Raw genomic sequence first — 23,354 nt, forward strand, 5'->3', positions numbered from 1 at the left:
GAAAGAGAGACGGTCCCATGGACTCTAGTCTTGAAGGTTATTAGGCATCAAAAACGACAGAGATACCAAACAGGAATTTTCAAAGTACCTCACTCAAACTAGTCTGCTGGAAGTCAAGGTATCCAGGTGTCATTAAAAAAAAAAAAAGTAGCAGTATTCTTAAAAATCTTTTTATTTCATTTTTATTTTTAAAAACTGTCCTACATCATGCTGATGAGACAATAATATACAGTTAAAACTATATCTTATTACTGTGTAAAGGGGTTGTAGCATTGATAGTGACCAAGAAATCTTTGCTCTAAGCTCTCTTCAGAAGAAGTATGACACAGATTAAATTTACCCAAACCCCTGATGCTGCTGATGTTGCTGGGGGCACACTGGACAGGTGTTTCTAACTCAGTGCCAGTGGGATGATAAGAAGGCCAGTCCACAGTGTTAAGATGTATTGCTCAGGCTCTGCTCCTAGGATTGCTTTTTCTTTGGAGAAATGCCTAAGGCTGCCATGAAGTGATCATCTAGCCCTCATCCTGCACCAGAAACACATTAGAAGGCAACACCCAGACAACCAACACATCTCTGCCAGACACAATATGAAAATCACAGGCCACCTAATTTACAACTTGCAATAAATCCAAAACCACTTTATTTAACCACCCTCTCCACTTTTACTTGCCACTGATAAGCTACCTATCTCATTCTTCCCTCTTCAAACCAATCACATACTTTCTTCTGGTGAGAGTTTCTTACCATCCCTTCTATGGCATCCCCTCATCTTCTACTTTCTCCATTGTACACACACATAAATGCCCACAAATACCCTAAAACTCATCCGAAGTTGAGTTCCTCTTGTCAAGCTGGTCCTATTTATCCTGTTCCAGCAGATCATATTCAACAGTTCAACATCACTTAATTCAGCTTCAGAAATGTCCAACCCTGAACCACAACTGCACCATCTCTCCTACCTAACAAAGGAGAACAAATGCTTTACTCTCATTTTTTATTACAGGAATGTCCAGCACTTAAAAATGTATCTTACAAATATACCTATAAATATATTCTCCCCTGCCATACTGTGGCACAACATCCAAGACCATTCACTGCTGAGTCAGGACTGAATCACTTCTGCTACATGACACAGCTTGGTGCATCACTCCATTGCATCCTGTTGGCCACAAAAATCAATGGGCCTAGACCCTCCAAGCACTGAACCATAGTCATAGTACCTCCACCAAGTTACAACCCACACAACACCTTAGACCTTGCAGCATCACTGATGTTACCACACCTCTGAGGAACTCGTAGCACACAGCCTCTGATCCACCACCAGTGTTACATTTGGTGGAAGCAACTGAAAAGATTGCTGCCCCACAGTTGAAAACAATGACCAGTTCAGCTGCTGCACCTCAATCCTACATGCTACATCAGTTAGAGACTATGGAACTTGCTGTTTATAGCCTGGTATATAAAAATAAATGAAAACCACTGGGGATCTAAGGCAATAAACTAACCTCTGAAATGCCACAACTGAGAAAGGCACACTGTCCATTCTGCCATCTCTGCTGGGAGAACTGTGGTATCTGGTAGAAGAGCAAGGCCACTATCTTACACCACTACTTGTGTGAACTGGCAGCTCTTCTGAGTCAGAGCCCTAAGGACCCATGAAACACTCCAGTACTGCACGGAAATATCTCCACTACTGAGGTTGTACTCAATTTAGAACACCACAGCAGAAGCTGGAAAGCATCCAGAGACCATGAAAATGACAAGTAGCTTTGCAGAACTAAGAATACTTCCGTGTATGAAGCCTCATCATCATCAGCAAGGTATTCCCTAAGAAAGCCTCACCTCCAAATCCAACTGCAGCAGGATTTTAATGCTATAAATAATTACACGGTCTTTGCTTGGCCTCACTGTCCAAACAGGAGCTAGACAGAGCCAATTTAATCTTCTTAATGGAATCAGGAATGAAGCCCTTTTTTATCTAGCAGGAGATGGATCATTGCAGCAGGCTTCCAGATAAGCCAAGCTTAGCAATACCTTTTCTATCAATTTTATATCAAACCAGGAAACAAGGTAATATTACTCTTCTAAATACAGATGTTAAAATTGATCAGAAGATATGGAAGGCCTATATGAGTCTGACATAATTCTGAGACATCTGCATAGATAAAAAGTTTGGAGTTGCAAGCAACATGATGCTTAAGGCAAGAGAATTCAAGATTCACCCTGCAAACCTGTAATTTAAACTTTTGATTTTCATTAGCCTGCCTCTCACTCTCCTGTGCTGAGCAAAAGCTTTCCTCCCCCTCCTTACCAATCCTTTCTATGCCATGCCTTTCCATACCCAACCAAGGTAACTGATCATTAATTCTAAAAAATACTTTTAATATTAAGAATGACAGTTTCTGCATTAAGAATGAAAAATTCTGGAAAGCTGAAACCTGTTCTGAATTACAGGGTCTCACTGCATGGTTATTGCACAAAGGTATGTATGCTAAATGCTTCTAGACTTGATCAGTGAACATAAAAATTAGAAGCTTTATATTACTTTTCTACATACAGGAAGTTGTTGCCTGCAAGTCTCCACAAATATCTAGTTTTAGCCATTGGATTTAAAAGGAAATAAATGAGACAGCAGAACACAAACCTACCCCTCTTGCCTTTATCAATCAGTCAGAGGGTTCTTGTTTTGACCCAGTGTATTTTTGGGTGCAATTTCACCAGAAGCATGAAGGGCAGTAAATGATAATCCCAGACTAATGTTCAAAAGCATGGTGTTATACAACACCTGGGCAGCCTCTCCTTTTCTAGCTGCATTTTTTAATGGACGTGGCTGTGCTCATTGTTGTCAGCATGTATTAGGCATTTTCAGAGGATGCTTGCCAGACTACCCCCTTTCCAAGGCTTATGTAGTTGGACATCTCATTTATGAGACCCAAATGACTGCACCTGTTTCTAGATGTCCAGATTATCTATATGGCAATATTTCCACGGATGACAGTAACACTTAAATAACTTTTGCAGATTAAAACAACCACATTAAAAGAAGTGTCAAAGATGGTAAGTTTCTGCAAGTGTCTCAGAAGCTGGCAGGGCATTTTACTACCACTAGCCCCCCCAGAAAAGGAGGGAAAGATAAAAAAACTAAAAACCAATCGTTTTCCAAGGTTGGCTAACTGAAAACCTATTTGTGCACATAGCTGTAAACTTTTTGCTTTTTGACCTACCAAGAAAATCATGGCCTGTGCCTTATATTGCATAAAGAAAACAGAACAAAATCAACTTCACTTATTGACCACAGAAAAGGAAAAAGATTATCCCTGCCCCAAGTGATGCATTTTTATTCTCACCGAAGTGTGAGTACTTAAGTGTTGAAAGAAACTGGCTGCTACTGAGTTTTGGCTGACAATAGTGAAACAATTGTGGTCAACAAAAACACGAGGATGTGAAGCTATTCAAATAAAGGCACACAGGCCTCAGAAAAAATTTAAGCTGTGACTGTTTCTGGGTCTGTGGAGTAAAGAGGGATAAGCAAATAGTAAAAAAGATGTTAGATATGACCTGGACAACCACTGTAACTATTACCCTAAGAAAGTGTAGACAGTTTCCTGAGAAAAGTGCCACATGAAGAAGGTTTGGACTGGCAAGAAAAGCTACAGGCTTTTGATGTTTGAACTCTTCTGATATAATGAGAAATATAATTTTATGTATTTTTAGTAAATACATAGAATTTCTGACACCCCACTCCCTCAGTGATTCTCCCTCTAATGGTAGTAACTCAGAATATCCATGCCCTGTAGGTGTGGTACACATCCTGCTACTCTGCCCTACTTGTTTAGACATTGTGTCTGAAGGTTTGTCTGATTCTTTTTTCCTTCATGTGTAAATTGTATATGTGTAAAAACATGAGTGCCAGCTCTGATGCTACCAAGTTAATGATCAATCTTAGTGAAGTGGACAGGACAGTAACTTTCTCTCATACATTACATGTATCTAAGCTTTTGGGAACTGTGTAGTTAATAGAGGAATATCATCAGGAGAAGATTTCTAGGTCCAGAAAGAGACCAGTTCACTGAAATGGTCTGATGCAGCTGGAATTTATGATGAAGTATAGCTTGATCCTCTTATTGAAGAGTGACAAAAAGGGTTAAAGCAGGATTTTCTGGAGTGCCAAATTAAACCTGACCTCTATTTCTAAGTTTCTACTCTGATCTCAGTCTGACCACTTGGCTAGTAAGAAACAGCTCAATCACTGTGTGAGAGAGAAATTTTGTCTTGCCTGCACATTTAGATTTCTGCAATCGTGCAGAGATTTTGTAAAGAGTTTCCCCATAATGGGGGAGAAAAGGATGGGTATTTGACCTAATGGGGTCACCAACTGTTTTGTCTTTTTTTTATCCCTCCTTTCTATCTTGATTTAAAATAGGAGGCAGTTACCTTCCATCTTTAAATACTTAATACTGAACCCTTTGAGGGTACCAGTGGTCCTTTCACTCATATAAGTAATATAATACCAGTGTCTACACCAAGTTCCAGTAAAGCTAACTCTATTCTAATAAATGTAAATAACATCACTTTTAGAGAGATGATAATCTTGATGACATGTAGAATTGTTTTGCTCAAACAAGCTGTTAAACAACATCTATGATCCGTTCCAGAGATGCTACAGTGGTTGTGATCAAAGCCTGGTATGACCAGCTAAGTATCTCAAAAGGCTCTTTTATGAGATATATAGGGAAATAGAGCTGTGTCTGCCACTGCAGAGACCCATCAAATACTCAAAGCAGCAAGGCGAGTTGTAGCTAAAAACAACATTAGAAACTGATCCCAGAAAACGCAATAGATTCCTTATGAAATTGGCAAGAAGAAGGAGAAAGAGTAGCCAGGAAGGAAGTGAGCAATAACAAGAAGCAGGAGAAAGAGAGAGAGAAGGATCTGAAAGAAAATAAATATGTTTTTTAGTCAAACTCTGCTATCTTTGGCTGACCAGGAGTCTTGGCTGCAGATCTCCATGGTAGCCTGAGGAGTGCCAAAGAATTAAAAGAAAACAAGAATTGGGATCTATTGCCTAAATTCTCCATGGGAGTCAGTCAGGTGATGGAAATAAAAAGCTCTGTTGAGTGTCTGACCCAGGTTCTTAAAAAGCAGTTTGCAGCAAAGGAAAAACAAGCACATGGAAAATGGCAAAATCAGATGACACGTGGACTTTTTGCCTTTTCCTGTTGTGATTCATTCTCTTTGCCCATTTCTCCTCCTTACTACAGTTTTCTACATGCAGGACTGAAAACAAAACACTGGGAAGATCAAAGAGAAGAGAATAAAGGACAAGATCTAGGGTTGCAGCACTTTCTTTTTTTTGTCTTCACATCTTCTAGCCTCTGTTTTTCCCCACCATGAACTCTACAAAGGAAGCAAAAGAGGATGCTCCTGAACTTAGCAGACAGGAGGAAATTACAAAACTGTGTGAAGTTAACCCTACCTCAAAATGGGAAATGTGACCCTGAAACAATGATAGGACCCCTTGAATGCTTAGAGATAGCAGTCACATTGTCAAGGACAAGTATTTTTTGGACTGAGTGCATTGTACATCTATAGTCCTAGCATCGGTGAGTCAGTGAACCACTCATGACCCTTCCAAATGTGAGGGAAGAAGAGTGAATTCTAAGCAAGTGTGATCTTTGCAGAGGGGACATGTAAAACCTGGGTCTGTTACTGAAGTCCTGTCACTTCAGTACTGACAGTTCTAGTTTCATTTTCTGCTGTAACAGCAACAATGATCTCAGAAAGGGAGAAGACACTGATAAGCTGTGGCCTAGAGGGACTACACCCTACCCTGCAATTTGAGGTTGAAACAGCTGCAAATTGATTCTTACCTGGCATCCTCCTCATGGCCAACCCTCAGAGAAATTATAATGTTTCTGTTTGTCTCCACATATCTGATTTCAACTGTGAACCTCTGGAGAAGTGGAACAGCATCCTGTGAATATATGGCCAGTTCCAGCAAGCAAGAGTCCAAGCTCCCAGGCAGGGTGGGGCTATGCAAGCTGAATTCACATCTATCTGGGAGCCTGTTGGTGTTCAGGAGGAAAATGTTCCCTGTGAGATTAAAAAAAAAAAAAGAGAGAGATGCACATTGTGGACAACATGGATGGAAGAGAGATAGTAAGAGGAAAACAGATAAGGAGTTTGAAAAAAGGAATCATGAGGACAGGACTATGCACAAAATGCAAAAATAACTGGAAGTAGCTAAAGGAGAATAAAGTAAGAATGAGGAGAATAAGGAAAGAAGTGATAGAAGGAATGAGAAGAAACCAAATGAAGTAGAGCGAAGACAACAAAACAAAAGCCAAAGACTTTGCAAGTCAGTCAGCAGACATGTGGAGCCAACCCTGGCTTGCAAAGAATGGAGTTTCCAAAGAAAAATCCAGTCTCAGTAAGTAAGCACAGCTTATCCTTAAACAGGGAGATACAGAAAGAGTATATAAAGGGGCTGACTGTATACAGGGTACATACATGCACACCTTGGGCAGCACACGTACATTATACGGCTCTTTGTGGTTCTTGGGCACTTTGGACTTGTGCACCAGAACCACCATATGACTGTATTGTTAATGACTTGTGTCTGGGGCCTCAGCCTGCTGCCTCCTGTTGCTGGCACCCATAGCTGCTACCAGTGCTGGGAGAAAGTAGAAGTCCATTTGAGAGGAACTGTAACTGCCTACCTGCAGTGTCCCCACGGGAGGAGCTGTTTTCCAGAAGCAGCTGGTGCCTCTCCTGAGACACCAGGACATCAACTGAAGATAACACCCAGTCCGGTTTTCCAAAATTGTCTGTAGACGTCACCCATGAACAGCTTGAGCCGATGATACAAGAGGTTTCTGTTAGGAGAAATCAAAAGTTTAATTGAGGCTTTTTCCAGTTCAAGGGGCAGGAGTGATGCACGCACACGAATGAGCAGTTCTACAGTGTATGAGAGATCCCTCTCCCAAGAAATGGAAGAGCTGAAAGGAAAAAGGAAAACTTGTCTTGTGCAATAAAAACAGAGTTTCTCCAGTGGTGGGTACAGGAACATGGCAGAAAGAAAAACAACCCTGAACATTCCTGGCAGGTGTAAATCAGCATCCTCCCACTGGTATCACCAGTGAATTTACAGTGGAAGGTCTTGACCGCAAAATCCGGAGTAATGCCTGGTGCAGCAAGGACATTGAAACTGCATGGATTTAACATTTTGACAGAGGAACAAATGGAAATGTAAAGTCAACCCTTCCTCAGTAACAGGAAGAACTTGACGGGGTCCTAAGCACAATAGCCAAGCAATGCAAGATTTCCTTTCTTTTCCTTTTTCTTTTTTTAACAGTTTTGCTTTCCTTTCTTCAGAACGGACAAGAACACCCTAATAAGAAACACCAGAGTCCATTTGCAGCATGGAGAACACTAGACCATCCTGGACAGAATTTTTCATAATCAGTATATTATAAACCAGACAAGAAGTAATTCTCTCCTCCCTCATCAATCTAATATAAACTCCCTGGAGGGCTGATAGCTGCACAAAGCTCTCCCACACAGAGTGGGGCTGAATAGATATAGTGAGTTGATATTAACTTGCATTATATTTATTTTCAGTAGTAGTAATAATTCTATTACAGTAATAACTGGAGGGCCCTCAGGCCATATGAAAAATAGTAAGAGACCAAACACCAATATTTGGGATCCTGACATTCAGAGGGTATTCAGACCTTGCAAAATTAATGGCATAATGTTATCCCTTTGGTAGCTTTATTACTGGGGAGGAGAAAAGCCAGATGTAAAGAACAAGATTCAAGTCAGGGATATAACCAGGACTGATGGTTGCACAGGCAACACAGGTGGGAAAGAAAAAAACACACAAGAGCTTTGCTATACTTTAACTAAACTTTCAGAAGAAGAAAAAAACACACAAGAGCCTCCAGAAGCTTTGCTATACTTTAACTAAACTTTCAGAAAAAGAAGAAACAGAGCATCTTTTGAGTGCAATAGCTGAAGCAGACAAGTTTTCCTAATTTTGAAATTTAACTGTAATTAGATTTTTATAAAACAACACCCAGTGTGCAGGGCTATGAGAAATACAGATGTTACAGACTTGCACATCCCTGTGGCTTGGGACAGGCTGCTGACTCTCACATGGACACACATCTTCCTCAGCCCTGCCTGGCCTGCTTGCTGCTGAAGGCTACTGCCTCTCTCAACCTACCAGCTGGGCTAACCACCTGAACAGCTTCTCAGCCCACCTCATCAAATCCAGACTAGCCTAGCAAAGGTCAACTGCCATGTCCAACCCAGCATTTTAAATGGAAGCCACAAGCAGGTGAACTGTCAATTTGTGTGTGTGCAATGGCACATTCCAACAGGGAACAGGAAGAAGGACACCAGCCACTCTCCTGGGGGATCTAGGGAAAGGTGTCTGTGCAGAGCTTCAGGCTGTGGTTTCAGGATCCACTAAAGCATCTGAACTAGGCATCTGAATAGCTCAGAACTTGATGGCTGTGTGAGACAAAGCAGAGTCCTGATCAAGACCTGCTATGTTGCTGCAAATTTATTCCAGTTTGACAGGTTATTGTCAGCAGTAGTAATGTTTTCATCAGGTAAAAATCTAGCTGGTCATAAAACCCAGAAAGCCATTTCTCTCCCAACAGCATGATAGTGCAAGAGAGCAAAGTGAAAGTCCAGGAAAGCAAAAATGCTTTTTCTCTCTAAATAGAGGGTTGCTTGAAACTAATATTTGCAACAGAATTATTTCATTAAATCTTACTAATACCCCTGCTGGCAGTAGCAAGGAGTGTGCCAATGCAGGATGAATCCTTAGAATGAGTCTCACATAATGAAGCAGTTTGCAGATCAGCTGAGTGAACACAATGTTCTCCTTCAAAATCACCTAGTTCCCAGGCTCTCTGGGCTATTTAAAACGTATCTGCCACAACCTGAGGCCTGAGGGGATCTGAATGCCTGGAAGAACTGTCTGAAATAGATCAGAGAAGTTGTAGATATCTGGTAAAAAGGGCTTCTAAGCTTTCTGACCACGGGTCATGTGCATTGCATTGCGATGGAAGGATCAATCAACAAGAAGGTGTGGTTTAGCATAAATTGCAGAGCAAAAGAGCTGGGAATACTCATGTGGTCACAGGATAAGAGAACACTAAAAGCTGAAACCTCTGACACTACCAAGTACCACCTTACAGATGCTTCATATCCAGCTTTGCTTAGCATCTATGAACCTTCTCCAGCTGCCTTCCCCAGAAAGGCAAAATGTGACAGAAATTAAAAGGCAAAAGATTTAAAAACACAAACAACAACAACAAAAAAGATACATATATCTGTATTACTACAATCAGCAAAACCCACATTTTAAGGTGCTTCAAAGTGCTCTGAAGAAGCTAAGATTGAAGAAAGCTCATGGACAGTCACAGGGCATGTGAGAAAGGTTCACACTTTGAAGAATCAGATACCATCTGAATGATTTTACTGTAATGTAGTCTTCTCAGTCAAGTCTAGGTCACCTTGCCTGTTCATGTGAGGAACGTACATGACTTTTCTAGCAGGCACAGGCCTTTCTTTATTGTTTAGCATCTTCACTAGTGACCTGGATGGAAGGGGCAGAGTGCACCCTCAGCAAGTTCATAGAAGCACAAAACATCAGAGCAGACTGGATGGATTGGAGATTGGGCTGATAGGAACTGCTTGATGTTCAACAGAAGGAAATACCAAGTTGTGCACCTTCAGAGGTCATGCACCTGGTACCAGCACATGCTGGGGGCTGACTGACTGCAAAGCAGCTCAGAAGAGAAGGACTTTGGGGTTCTGGCAGACAACAAGCTCTCCATGAGCTCACAATGCACTCTTGTGGCAAAGAAGATCAACAGCCTTCTGGGCTGCATTAGTAAAATCATTGCCAGCAGATCAGAGATGGTCCTTCCCCTCAGCACTGGAGAGACCACGCCTGGAGCACTGTGCTCACCTCTGGGCTAGCCCACATAAGAAAGATATGGATTTACTGGAACAAGTCAAGCATATGTCTACAAAGATGGCTGAGGGACTGGAGCATCTTTTGTAAGATGAGAGCTGGGACCTTTCAGACTGATGAAGAGAAGGTTCAAGGGGATTTTATCAATGTGCACAAACATTTGATGGGAGGGAATGAAGAGAAAGCCAGACACTTCCCAGTCGTGTCCACTGACAGAACAGGAGGCAATAGGCACAAATTAAAAAGCCAGAAAATTCAATCTGAACACAAGATAACACTTTTTTTTTTTACTGTAAGAGTGGTCAAACATTGGAGCAGCTTGCCCAGAGGAGTTGTTCAGCCTCCATTTGTGGAGATGTTAAAAGACCATCTGGTCATGGGCATGAGCAACTGGCTCCAGCTGACTCTACTTGAGCTGGGGTGGTTAGAGGACTAGATGATTACAAGAGGTCTCTTCCAACCTCAACCATTCTGTGATTATTTCAGTAAATTAAAAGGTGTCACTTCAGTTTCCAACTTTCCACACCACTGATAGCAACTGGTTAACTTCTCTTGGGCATTTATAAAGTATTGTTTGCTACATCTACCCTTGCACCACAGTAAGACCAAACTTCCTACCTATCATCCTACCTGCCCATCTCACAAGCATTTTGTCCAGCTCACTGGGCCTTTACTATGTCTGGAAAAAGAAATTTCCAGTTGAAAAAAAAACTTTAGTTGATATCAAGAAAGGCGCTCTATAGTTGCTGGAAAACAGCTCCACTAATTAACTTTTATTTCAAGAGCTCCCAGACCCAAATCTAGAGAATTTTACTGCTTTTTCATTCATTTATTTATTTATTTCCTGTTTGTTTGCTTGGTTTTAGTTTTGGAGTTCTTTAGGGATTCCCCTAAGCTTACACTGTCCTTTCTGAGTCATTGCTCCTTTTCCAGTAAGAAAGACAGTGGCACAGCTTTCTAGTAAAGGGTCCTTGTGACTGCCAGCATCTATCTTGCACCTAGATTCTGCTGTAGAAGTAAGGAGGATGTAAGAAAAAGAACTTGTAGTACCTGGTTCAGAAAGCTGATGTAATGACACCATCCTATTTTTTATTAGGGAGAGCTTTTGAGGTGGATTTGGAGAAGAGTTTTCTTCATGTGATCCAGAACAGGAGACAACTACAATAAAACAAAAAGAACAGAGGAAGAGTTTGGTGTTTCTATACATAACTATGCTCTCCTATTGTTAAACATGAACATAATATTCAACAGAGCCCTGTTGTATTACACCCACTCTCATTACAGTGTCCAGGTCCCAGAAATGTAACTGGAACAAAGTACTTTACTTACTAATATGTTCTTTATTATTCTTTATCCACTCCCATTTTTACCAATACATAACCCTAAAGATACACTGCATATTCCAGTAGTGCCCGTGTTGCAGTAGCAGTACACTTAGCTGCCTGTGAACAGCTGCATTTCCAAAGCATTCACAGGGGGATTAGACTAAACAATTTTTTACGGGTTCCTTCCAACCTAAACCACCTCATGCTTTTATGACTAGAAGAAGAGTTCAGCTGTGAAATATATGTTAGCTATACAATACATGACATGGATTTGTCAGTACTCTCTCAGTAGGACTTGCCTAAGTGCTGTCATCTTCACCACACAAGAATAAAACCCCATCTGAAAGTAACACTAATGAGAACTTTGCATCACTGCACACCTTCAGAGAAGAGATTTCTTTCTTACTGCCAGGCATGAAGCATGGCTTTTCAAATGAACTAGGTAACTGTTGTGTCTGATATCTGCTAATTCATACTGTCTCCAGTACCCTTATTGTTAATCTGCCTGCACTTCTCTATCTCAGGGGACCCTTTATCATGTGTCTGTAAAAACCTTCACTGGTAACTATAAGATTCGATCATAGTTATGACACCAAAACACACACATTCATGCATTTTTATTCACAATAAATCTTAGGGTCCTGATGTAAAGTTTGGTTATGCTAGGAAAAAGACCAAAATCTCAGGAGATAGAAAAGGCTGTAGAAATTATTTTCTGCTTCACTAATGTGAATATTAAATCCAGCATGTTAAGATCAGATAGTTTTAATTGGAGGTGTTCTTCTGGATCCCATTTCTGTTATGTAAAGTAAAACAAATTTGCCAAAATTATTATTCCTGGTAGTAATTCTGACAATTAAGTATTTCATACCTTCTGACTTCTCTTTGGAACAACTACCAACAATGGCTTTTTTTTTTTAACCTGTGTATGTGAAAATACACAAGTCTCAAACTAAGCATGCAGTAATATTTATTTAAGATTGTCTTTTCCTTTCTAGGAACCATAAACAAGTTGACCAAAACAAACATTAATTTTCAAATGTTGTTCAAAGACAGAAGGATGCAGGAAGAGTTGCTTTGAAACCTCAGTCGTGTGAATTCAGCAATATAAAAAATGTGGTTGCGTCAGCTGAGACAGGAACCCTCTTCACAACTTGCAGTTGAGACAAAGATGCACGCACGTGTCATTGATAACAGCTAAGACATTCTTGAAAGAACTAATTTGAACAGTAATATTATGAAAACATACTAAAATATCTAGAAAAAGAAAAAAAAAACCACTGCAAACCTTGAATGTAAGTTCAACTTTTTCAATCTTGCCACTGCTTTTATTTTTTCAGCAGTACCTGGTCCGATTTTAAACTGCTAAAACAATTTTCATTTTAATATATCAGACAAATGTGCATCATATGACAAGTAAAATTCTGTGAAATGTTTCACAGCATGAAAATGCTGTATCCTTCTGTCTTCTATTAGAGTACTAAAGACAGTCATCAGTCTTCATGGGGTTCCAAGGAAAGGATAAATTCAGAAGAGAACAGCATCATGCTGCAGCAGACACATGCTGTACCGATGACAGACCTGTGGTCTCCAGACACTAATTGTCAAACACTACCTTTTTTGCTGCCTCTGTGTTCAGATATGTAGGAATATTCATGTTTGAAAAGCTGATTCCACACTGTAAGACACTGACACTGGTCTGCTAAGTAAGGTATCTTCCATAATGGGATGAAATCCTCAAAAATACTGTGAGTTCTTTTGTGGCCAGCCTTTCGAAAGGTTTGCCTTTCTTGGCTTGTCTTAAGAAAAATTATAGGGGAATCTCTTCATAAAACTTTCAAAAATATTCATGCTGACAATCAGCCTCATAGTGCAAACAAAACTGTTTCACCCTATTAAAATAAATTCTACTGTGGAAAGAAAATGAGACCTTTTAACAACTTGACTCTGCTTCTCCTAACTTAGGTTCCTCCTCTGTTGGGATGCTGTTCAGTTCTATACCTCCTGATCTTTGTTCAGCACTGCTGTAGCTGTATTTACTTCCCTCAAGGCTTTCTATAAAGTCTGTTCCACCCACTCATCTCCTCACATGCACCAAGCTGCTCAGGTATTTTGGAAATCGTGTGAGTATTGTGGGACCCACAAAACATAGTACAGTCACGGCAGAAGTTCTGCTAGAGACATTCCTCCTCATAAAACCAAAACTTAATCAAAATATTTGACTTGCATCCTCCCACCCCCTCAATTACAGAAACACCTTAGGGATTTCCTCTCCTTCCTCCACTAGCAAACATAAGTTTCAGTGGCAGATTACCATGAACAGAGGCCGAAGCTACTTGAAACACAATTATTGCTTCAGTGTGAAAAAAAATAACCACTGCCATTGGTGATGGCTGAGACAAACATAGAACAAAAATTTTGCACCACTGAGATAAGTGTCTATAAACCTTGCTGGTCTAGTGTTAAGACACAGTAAAACTTCACTGCTTTGTCACAAAGACCACAGCACTTGAGCTGTTAATCACATTATTCACTGTGCAGACTGTCAGTGTCCCACTCAGTTTAGGCAAAAAGCCAAGGAGGTTCATTCAAACGCCTGGTAACAATCCTTTTTACCTACCCTCTGCAGGTGCCATTTCCTGAAGTGGGTATATGAGAGGAAGGGAAGGCAGTCTTTCCAGCCAAGTTCACCAAGATCCAAAATATTCTTGGAGATGTCCAGAGATACATAAGGAATTTGCTCAAACTCACCCACAGAAATACGCCCCCGTTCATTTACTTTCTCAGAGCACACAATTTCTGGCTGTGTCTGAGCAGAACAGGACTCACAGTATGATCGATTAATACACGAGGTCTGGATAGTGGTTTTGTAACTCGAGTCCAGCCTAGACTCTTACTTTACATCTCAATTATTTTTCTCTCTCACTCATTCATCCTCTCTGATTGAACTAAAAATCTAGCACAGACAGTCACAAAAAGACTTCTTCACATTCTTTTGAAACGGGGAACTCCAGAGATGCTTCCAGTAACCCCACGTCATATCCTCCCGTATGTGCTTGTATGTAATTGTTGTGTGACATGAATTTCAGCATTAAACAAATAATAAGGACTGTATCTTATAAACTACATGATTTATCTGTCTTGATCAGCAGGCAATTATTTAAGTGAAAAGACAAAAAAGATGGAGAGAAAGGAGATCCATGATTTTAAGGTTAAGTCTGCCATTAAAGAACATAAAATGATCAGGAAGGAAAAGTAAATGTAACAATAATCAACTACCACAGCAAAAATATGGGATGTTTTAACAGCACAGCACAAATTCATTGCTTTTGCTATAATCGAACACAGTAAAATCAGATGCCTCCAGCACTTGGAGGGTAATTCCATTTCTTTCACTATCTTACAGAAAAAAAGCATTCACACACCTGCAGGGCTGCAATTTTTACTGAATCTTGATGTTATTTTGTAGAAGAGAATTACAGAAAATACATCTAGAACTCATGATGGAAAATCAATTCCAGGTCAGCCAAGCCACCTTCCTGCCCAAATAGGAATTTCTTTGAGCACTTTCTAGGTTTTTTCCCCATCTAATATCAAATTAGCAATTGCTCACTGCTTCTCTGAGGAGATAAACTAAAGTGCAGACTAATAGATCAGATTGTCAGGAAGTAACACTAGACAAAAAGAAGAATCTTTGTCTACTACCTATTCTAGTATTTTTCACTTACTACTAACCCTTCCACTTTCAGTTCAATAAATAATCTCTCTCCTTCATGAGTATTTACAGCTTTAAGTTATTAACCTTTCACCCTGAAAACATCACTGTGGTCTTCTGCTGCTTGCTATTAAACTCTTTTATTCTTTGCTCATTACTTGGTTGTTCCCCATGTCCATTGCTTACTTCATCACTCCTATTGTACTCTGTATAGATAGATTGCAGGTAATGGTCAAAAAGGGGAGCAACATGACAACGGGCACTTTTGCCATAGCTATTTAGATAAGATGATACTTTAGGATCTTCTTAGAGCCCCCTCCAGCATTTCTGGTTATTTTATGAAAGGCATATTTCCTTCTAGAACAGGTATTCCCACACTCCGTATCTATCATCTCCCTTTGAGATACCTGGGTTTATTCCATTGGTGAGTTGGACTCTACCTTATTTTCTCCTATCTTTATGTTATCAGCAGACCATCAGTACAGTTTTTATGTTTTCTTCACATAGCCCAGAATTTACACTTACAGGAAACTTTCAGATAGAATTAATCAACAATTCCTATTCACAGTTTTATTTTAAACCTGCATGCAATATAGTGATTTGTACCTGCCCAGGCATGCACAAAAGTAAATATCAAAAGCCATCAATTTAAGCAGGTGACTGAAGTCAGAATGTCCTACAGCCACACTAACATTTTTCAAACATGTAAACTCATTTAAAAACATGGCACTGCAACAAGAAGTCCTTTCAAATAATGCTTTAGACTGACAGGTAATTATGAACCCTTTTCTAGTTCTTTGATATCAGGCATTCTGACATTTTTACTCAGACTGATGTTAAAGCAGCAATCTTCATATTACTAAGCGGTCTTATTGACACAAGTAGAGAGTAAATCAGCACATGTAGTTAAATACAACCATCCAGCATATTCCATTTACTCTTTTTAAATACAAATGTAACATTAATTTCTTCCAGTTCTCCAGAATTTCTTCAGTATCCCAACAAGTACTGAAAAATTCCACATGGATGTCTTTTAAATCTCCTTAGCTAGTTATTTCAAAATTCTTGAACACAAGCTGTCTTGACCAGTTGTTTTACAAACTAGGCATTTTAGAAACTGTTTTTTCACATCTTTGTGTTGTTGGGAAAACTATTGCATTATTTCTATGTGACAGTGAAGCATTGATTGTTCTTTGTTTTGGGTTTTTTTCCTAGAGGAGAAATATTTATTGAACTCTCTCTTTTTTGTCTCTCTTATTGACAAACCTACCACACAGATCTATGACAGATTCATATAATTGCAATTTTATTATTATTTTTCTTTTTGCTGCTAATGCACTTGGTAAACTTCCTTAAACTTCCTAGCTGCTGCTGGCTTCTTCTTTATCTTGCTTTCTTCATCTATTGCTAAACCTTTGACTTTTCAGTTTCCTTTTACTGCAACAAATGTACTTTTTCCATTATTTTTTATACAAGCATTGCCTCCAGTTTCAGCCATAGTTTTGTGGCTTTCTAGCTGTCTACACAAACCACCAAATTATTATCTGCATTTTTCTGTCCACAGCCTTTTTTCAACTGAGTTAGTGCGACCTCATTTGAAACTCTGAGAGATTTACTTCTTCTGGAAGTAGCAAGACACAGCATTTCAGATGTTGTGTAGGCACTGAGGTCCATTTGTTTGAATGCTTAGGCTGAAGTATATATCAGGCACTTCAGATTTTGTTCTGCTTTAAATAAGTTTGTATTAAGCAACAATCATTTCCACTTGTACAACATCAGGGTTTATTTCTGAGCTCAGTTCTTTCCTTAGTTCTCTGTTTGCTGAGAATTGGTCTAAGACAATATCCTTGCATGTGATATGAGGATTTGCATTAAGATATTGTAATCTACTCAACATTTGCAAATATGCTCTCATGCTGACAGACTGAAACCTCTAATATGCCACTTGTATTGAAGGCTTCACACACACACACACACACAAGCTTTTTCCCCACCTTACACACAACAGGCTAGTTAATATTTCATCCAGGTCTTTAGTTGGATTTCACAGTCTATAGCAGTCATCAGCAAACACATAATATTTATTTTAGATATTAACTGATATTTTGGCCTTCAAGATCATTTGGTTCAATGATTAGGGAAAAAAGAAGAGGAAATGTCTTTTTTTGCCATGCAGTGCTGTTGCCAACCTACTTCTGTCCTTTTCTATCCTGATTCCAATCACAGGAATCTTCCCTCCCAGTCACAGAAATTCCATCTCATCAGCATTTAGGTTTAAGAATTATTAATTCCGTTCCACTGCTTAATTTTACTCTCAACACCCTGGCTTTCTGCTAAACAACTCTTTTATTCCTTGCTTTTTGATCATTTCCCTTGGTTGCTGATTTAACACCATCTGAACAAGTCTGGCCTCAAGTCTTTGTTTCTAATAAAATCACTACCCTGCCCTTAAAAAAGAGATTCTTTAAGCCCCACTACCCAATACAACCCGTTGTGTTACACAGTTACTCAACAGAACTCACCCAGAAAAATTTTGCCCATGTCAGCTACATTTTCTAGCAAAATTCCCTTATCAAACAATATGCAAAATGGAATTCTCGGGTCTTCCTCTTGATACTACTTCCCTAACTTAGCATATTGTCTTTGAATAGCAACTTGCTAATTACAATTTCTAATTCAGTTTTCTTACCCAGTTTCCAGTGTACATCTACATCCACTGAAATAGATCTGAATGACTGTTTTAATTATGGTTGAGAAATAGTGTGCCAAAGCCACTTCTTGAAGCCCAAAAATATGCCATCTACTGCATCCTTCTCATCTACAAATTGTGCATACTCATGTGTGCACATATTGTCACATTAACTTAGAAAGATTTCTCTTTTTATACCACAGCTGCTCATTACTCATATATCTGGTTTTATAATACTACTTGCTTATTACTCACAGATAAGTAAGGGGTAGGTTTTGCATTGTATCTCACCTCTATTAAAGCTGCCAGAAGTCAGTCATATGCTACCCAACTTTCTGAAGGCTTTCCAGGGACCTTTGAGATGCACTGCTCAGGGGAGCTCCATTCTGGTCTCCTTTTACTTTCTCTTCTCTGTTCAGGCTGAGGCAATTGCCATCAGAAGAGACATTTGCTCCACTTCTGCCACTGCCTACACACATGATACTGACAGCTAACTCAGGCTGGATCTATGTTGCTTCTGAATAAGAGGGATTTGCCCATATGGGCTAAAGCTTCACTGGAAACCAACTTCTGTTTTTCTTGGTAGGATTTCACAGGTCTGAGCTACATTCTTGCATCCGAAAATTGGCCTTTCCTGGGGACATGGCATGTAAAAAACATATTTGCTGCTTACATCACATCTGTGTTGGCCCCAGCAGAATTCCAAATCCTTATTTCTTCAACTGATAACTTTTCTTCCCTTGCTCCTCCATACATCTTAATGGGGAAAGAAACATTTAAAATAATTTCAGAGAGACATAATTGTGTTTTTCTCACAGTGAATATGGATCTTCTTGGCTTCATAAAAAATGGTCAAAACAGTGGTGGGAAAAAGAAGGAGAAATTTAAAAAATAAAAAAGAAAAAAAATACAATGTGTTAAAGAAACTAAAAAGTTACAAAAATAATAAATTATTCTTGAAACTTTTTCCTCCATTTTCAAATTCTGAAAGTACTTTTCCATTTTTCTACCATAAAAACATTGTCCATTCTTAAGGAAAATTGTCCCACCTCACAAGTTAAATTTCTTAGGCTAACCTTTCAATATTTTCAATCTAGTTTACAGCTGGGCCACTCAAGTGGTTACATTATCAAAACCAGAGAAATGAGGAGAGGAAGGATGGAAGTCTTTCAAGCTGGCTTTGTCACTAAAGGAAAGGGATGTGAAACTGCACCCTAAGATACCTGTTTTAAAACAAACTGTCAAAGAACCACCATTACAGAGGGAGCACAGCTTGGATGACTGGCTTACCTTAGATGTGTAACTCCAAAATGAATAAAACTAAGGAGCACATGACCAACTCTAAACAGAGGTTTGCAAGCAGCTCCAAAGAAGAACCAAGAAGGAATACATGATGGAAGTATGATTTGCTTTCCAAGTGAGCACTTCAAAACTGTTGTGCTGTTGTAAATAAACCCTCACTACAAGTGCTGGAGCATATCCAGAGAAGAGCTACCAAGCTGGTGAAAGGTCTGGAGAATAAGTCCTACGAGGAGAGGCTGAGGGAACTGGGATTGTCTAGTTTGAAGAAGAGGAGGCTGAGGGGAGACCTCATTGCTCTCCACAACTATCTGAAAGGTAGGGAGGTGGGAGTTGGCCTCTTCTCTCAGTTGAATAATGACAAGGCAAGAGAAAATGGCCTGAAGCTGAGCCAGGCAAGGTTTAGACTGGATATTAGAAAGGATTTCTTTACTGAAAGAGTGGTTGGACAGAGAAACAGGATGCCCAGGGAGGTGGTGGAGTCACCATCCCTGAACGTATTTAAAATAAATGTAGATATAGTACTTAGTGACATGATTTAAGCACTGAACAGGTAAATTAGGTTATGGTAGGGGGATTTAGGTTATGGTTGGACTTGATGGTCTTCAAGGTCTCTTCCAACCAGGATGATTCTATTATTCTGAAGTTAGGGGAAGAAACAGAATTGTTTTTTTTCCTTCAGGAAAACACTCATTATAGGATTTTTCAATTGCAGCTTGAAAGGAGATGGGTATGTGTGAATTCACACATACAGATGTGACAGGCATAATTAGTCACAAGGGAAGGTGAAAGAAGATATAAAGCCTGCAGATGCAGAGAGAGTTAGAAAGTGCAAGAAAAGGGTTCCCTCAAAAGACTACCCATAACCTCACTCTGCTGGTGGCTGTAAAATGCTGAGCAGTGACTATTTTCTCATGGCATGTTTTTATACAAAAATGCCAGTTTCATTACTTAATGACAATTATTAAAAACTTCCAAATATTAATGTGTAAACTACTATAGCATTGTGTTAATGTCAAAATATGTCATCTTTCATCTGTAATCTGCTTGGAGTTCAGAGTTTGTAATATTAATGCATAAGATGCTATAATACCTAGCTGAGGTATTAGCTAGGTAAAAAAAAGTTAAATAGTTTCAAAACAAACTGCCATATTGAATGACACATTTTGATTAAATGAAAGCATACATTTAGAACAATCTGGTTTGTGAAAAATGTCACGGTTTTGAGTTTTCATCAAGATTAGAGATGAAATAAGATTTCTAAACTCAGTTTCCCATGAGACAAGATATTTCATGTTTAACAAACTTACATGCTAAGATGCCAAAAAAAACCCTCTATGAACTGCCCAGAGCATCCAATGCAATTAGGCAAAAGAGAAATGGGAGACATAAAAGCTGCCCCTCTAGGAGATGTTCAGCTTCAAGCTTCTGGATGCCTCTGCATTTTGTGGCCTGTGGCAGGATTTCTGTGTCCCTGCACTCCAGCTTCCATGGCAGAGCAGTGCAAGGGTGTCACGAGCTGATATTGGGGGCTAAAAAATTGCAGCAAAAGTCAAACTGTGTTCCAGGAAGAAAGTGAAAACATATAATTTTCAAATCCAGGTTTTGATTGAATTGTGAAATGAATGTGGAATTGATTCTGTAGAAATCAATGCAGTGAAAGAAAAATACGTTTAATTACTTGATTTTATACAACATAACTTGAGTGGAGAGGTCAAAAGCAACTTTAAACAGCCTTTGAGCTCCCTTGATCTTTGAGATTACTTAATGTTCCTTTCCATCATTGTTTTACTAGGAACAGCCTTAGGAATCCTCCAGACCCCTGCCCTTCCCCAAGAATCCCTCAGGGGCTGCTCTGCTCGCAGAGGTTATCCAGCACAAGGGCACATTTCCTGCACTTCTTTTTCCTTTGATCTGCTTTTGACACAAGGATGACTGCCAACAGCTCTTCCCTGTGTAAGGATTCCCCTTTGAGATCTTAACCCTTGCATACCAGTGTAAGGATTCTCCACACATTATTAAAAGCACTTTTATTAGATACAGGTCTTTCTCTGGTAACTCTTCCCAGACAGGAACAGAGTCTCTCGTGCCACAGCACTCTGAAACATTATTCATGAGCAGCGTTCCCTGCTCTAATAGGCCTATCAGTCACTGTAACAACACAGATGGTGGGATCCAACTCTTGAGGAAGGTGCTTTTAGCAAAACAAAGGGAAAGTGAGATGCAAAGGCTTCATTACTGTTGTCTTAACCTTCCTGGTTCACCTAAAAAAGAAGGAAGACCTATCACAGCCAGCACTAATTTCCTTCTCCAGGACCCTTGGTTGTGGAATCCTACAAGCTTTCTCCAATACTCAGCTTCTGTGTGGATCTGTTAGATTATTGAGGGATTTGAAACTAATACATACATGGCAGATAATTCCATCTATTTGCATTTTCATATCAGAAACAATGTAATCTCCCATTTTCATTAAAACCCACTCAGTTAATTGTCCTTTTAGTATTGAAATGTGGGCTGATATCAGAAGCACAATGTGACTTAAAGTACTGATCTGAGTATGAAAGTATAAGAATGAGGCTCAAATCTCTTATTCAAACATAGCACAAATACTCCTGCTGGAAAAAAAATAAAAATACCCAAAACATCCAGAGAAGGAGCCATCAGAACAAAGGTGGAGGATGAGAGAGATTTGCTAGAACCACGATATAGTTGATTGCTTTTGGTCTGATGCTGGTACAAACCTGGTCAGAAATGATACCTGTTATTACTGATCTAGTACTATGAATGCTTCTTCTGAAGTGGGGTTTCACAGTAATAATACAGCAAACCACTGTAAACTGCATTTTGATTACTGTACTTATGGCCACAGTCCTCATTTTAGTATATTAACTTGAAAGAGAAGTTCAAAAGTATCAAGGTAAGTAAGCTGGACAAATAGTGAGTAATTTGACCTGATAGTTATTGTAGTATTCCATTCATCACTTACCAATTCACCTTCAGGAAAGAGGAGAATGCAATTCTTACTGACTGTGCTTGAAGCCTTTACACCTAAGGACAAATGAACTGGGAAGTAGCTAGAACACTAAAATGCTGGGAAACCAGAACAGTAAGAGTTCACCAAGAATGCCACCCAGTTACCAAGCTAGCAGTACTGAACATTAGAATTCCCAAGAGACAGTCAATAGTAACCCTTAATGGGTAGCAACTGTGTAATCTGTATGAAGAACAAGTGTCTGGAATCTCTTAAAAGAGAGAGCTTAGGGAAAATAATAATAATAATAATAAAAAATACATATATGTCCAACCCAAGCACAAAGGAGTTTTTGTTCACTGTAGCATCTAGAATGCTAAATACATTGTGATAAGTGGTGATAGAGACAGCCAGCCACCAGCTGCCAAAGCAAACCCCTCTCAGCAGCAGAACAAGCCCCTAGCTGAGCAGGAAGAGGTCAGGGCTCAAAAAACTGTGATCACAAAGTCCAAAGAGAATTGTTGGCGCAAATGGAGAATGAAGCAGACTTGCATACTGCTTTGCCAGGTCACCTTCCTGACTTTTCAACTTGATCATCCAGTTCTGCATTCTACAGAGTGCTAGTCTAGGAGTGAAAAGTTTTATTTGCATTGTTTTAAAAAGAGGGAAACCAGCAATAATCAGTAGGACTAATTTCAGTCTCTTTCACCTAAGAGGTTTGTTATCTAGGACTAGGGAAAAAATGGCCTTTTCTCACCTTTTCATGAAATTCCTCCTTCATCTCTGCTAGATTCACTGGCAAGCTTCCTGCTTTTTCTTGCAACAGCACCAACAAGAGTTTGAATAGAGTATCTGACTTCAAAATGTTTCACAAAGGTACAGCTGCAATGTTAGCTTTTTTTTTGTCAGTATGGAGAGGCATACCAGATAAAGAATAAGGGCTGTTGAAGTTCAGGAAAAGAAAAAGATGTGGGTAACAAGAAACTTGTTATCCAAATGTGTGTTTCTATAACCAGGAGAGGAATGTGAAAAACATCCATCGTTACTGTTTTATTTGCTTTTTCCCTTTTTCCTACTTGGTCACCATTCTGTGAAAATCACTCTGAGCTCTATGACTTCAAAGGATAATATATTGTACACAAGTAAAGATACCTTCACCATTTGACTTGTAATTTAATATTATGATAATGTTTTCTTTTAATGAAAGAGCAGAGAATGTTTATTTGAAAGCTGGCTGTTGGCCACTTCTTTCTAAGCTATATGAGGCTGTGGTTTGTTAGAGCTGTGTGAAACATCTTTTATGAAATGCAGGAGGGGAAGAGTAACCCTTAAGACCTGAATAATTGAGTCCCATTTTC

General features: G+C 39.4%; 1 protein-coding gene across 1 annotated transcript in view; it reads right to left on the reverse strand.

Moving 5' to 3' along the window:
* LTK (leukocyte receptor tyrosine kinase) overlaps positions 1-17,578 on the reverse strand; it is a 62,453-nt gene extending 44,875 nt beyond the window's left edge. The window contains exons 1-4 of the mRNA XM_009999612.1: positions 17,560-17,578; positions 11,048-11,155; positions 6,723-6,878; positions 5,874-6,096 (exon numbers count right to left, since the gene is read on the reverse strand). Coding sequence (XP_009997914.1) covers positions 5,874-6,096; positions 6,723-6,878; positions 11,048-11,155; positions 17,560-17,578 — 506 coding nt within the window. The remainder of the gene's footprint in view (positions 1-5,873; positions 6,097-6,722; positions 6,879-11,047; positions 11,156-17,559) is intronic.
* Between the last annotated feature and the right edge of the window lie 5,776 nt (positions 17,579-23,354).

This window comes from Chaetura pelagica, unplaced genomic scaffold (genome assembly GCF_000747805.2).
Source record: "Chaetura pelagica isolate M959 unplaced genomic scaffold, ChaPel_1.0 scaffold55, whole genome shotgun sequence".
Lineage (NCBI taxonomy): Eukaryota > Metazoa > Chordata > Aves > Apodiformes > Apodidae > Chaetura > Chaetura pelagica.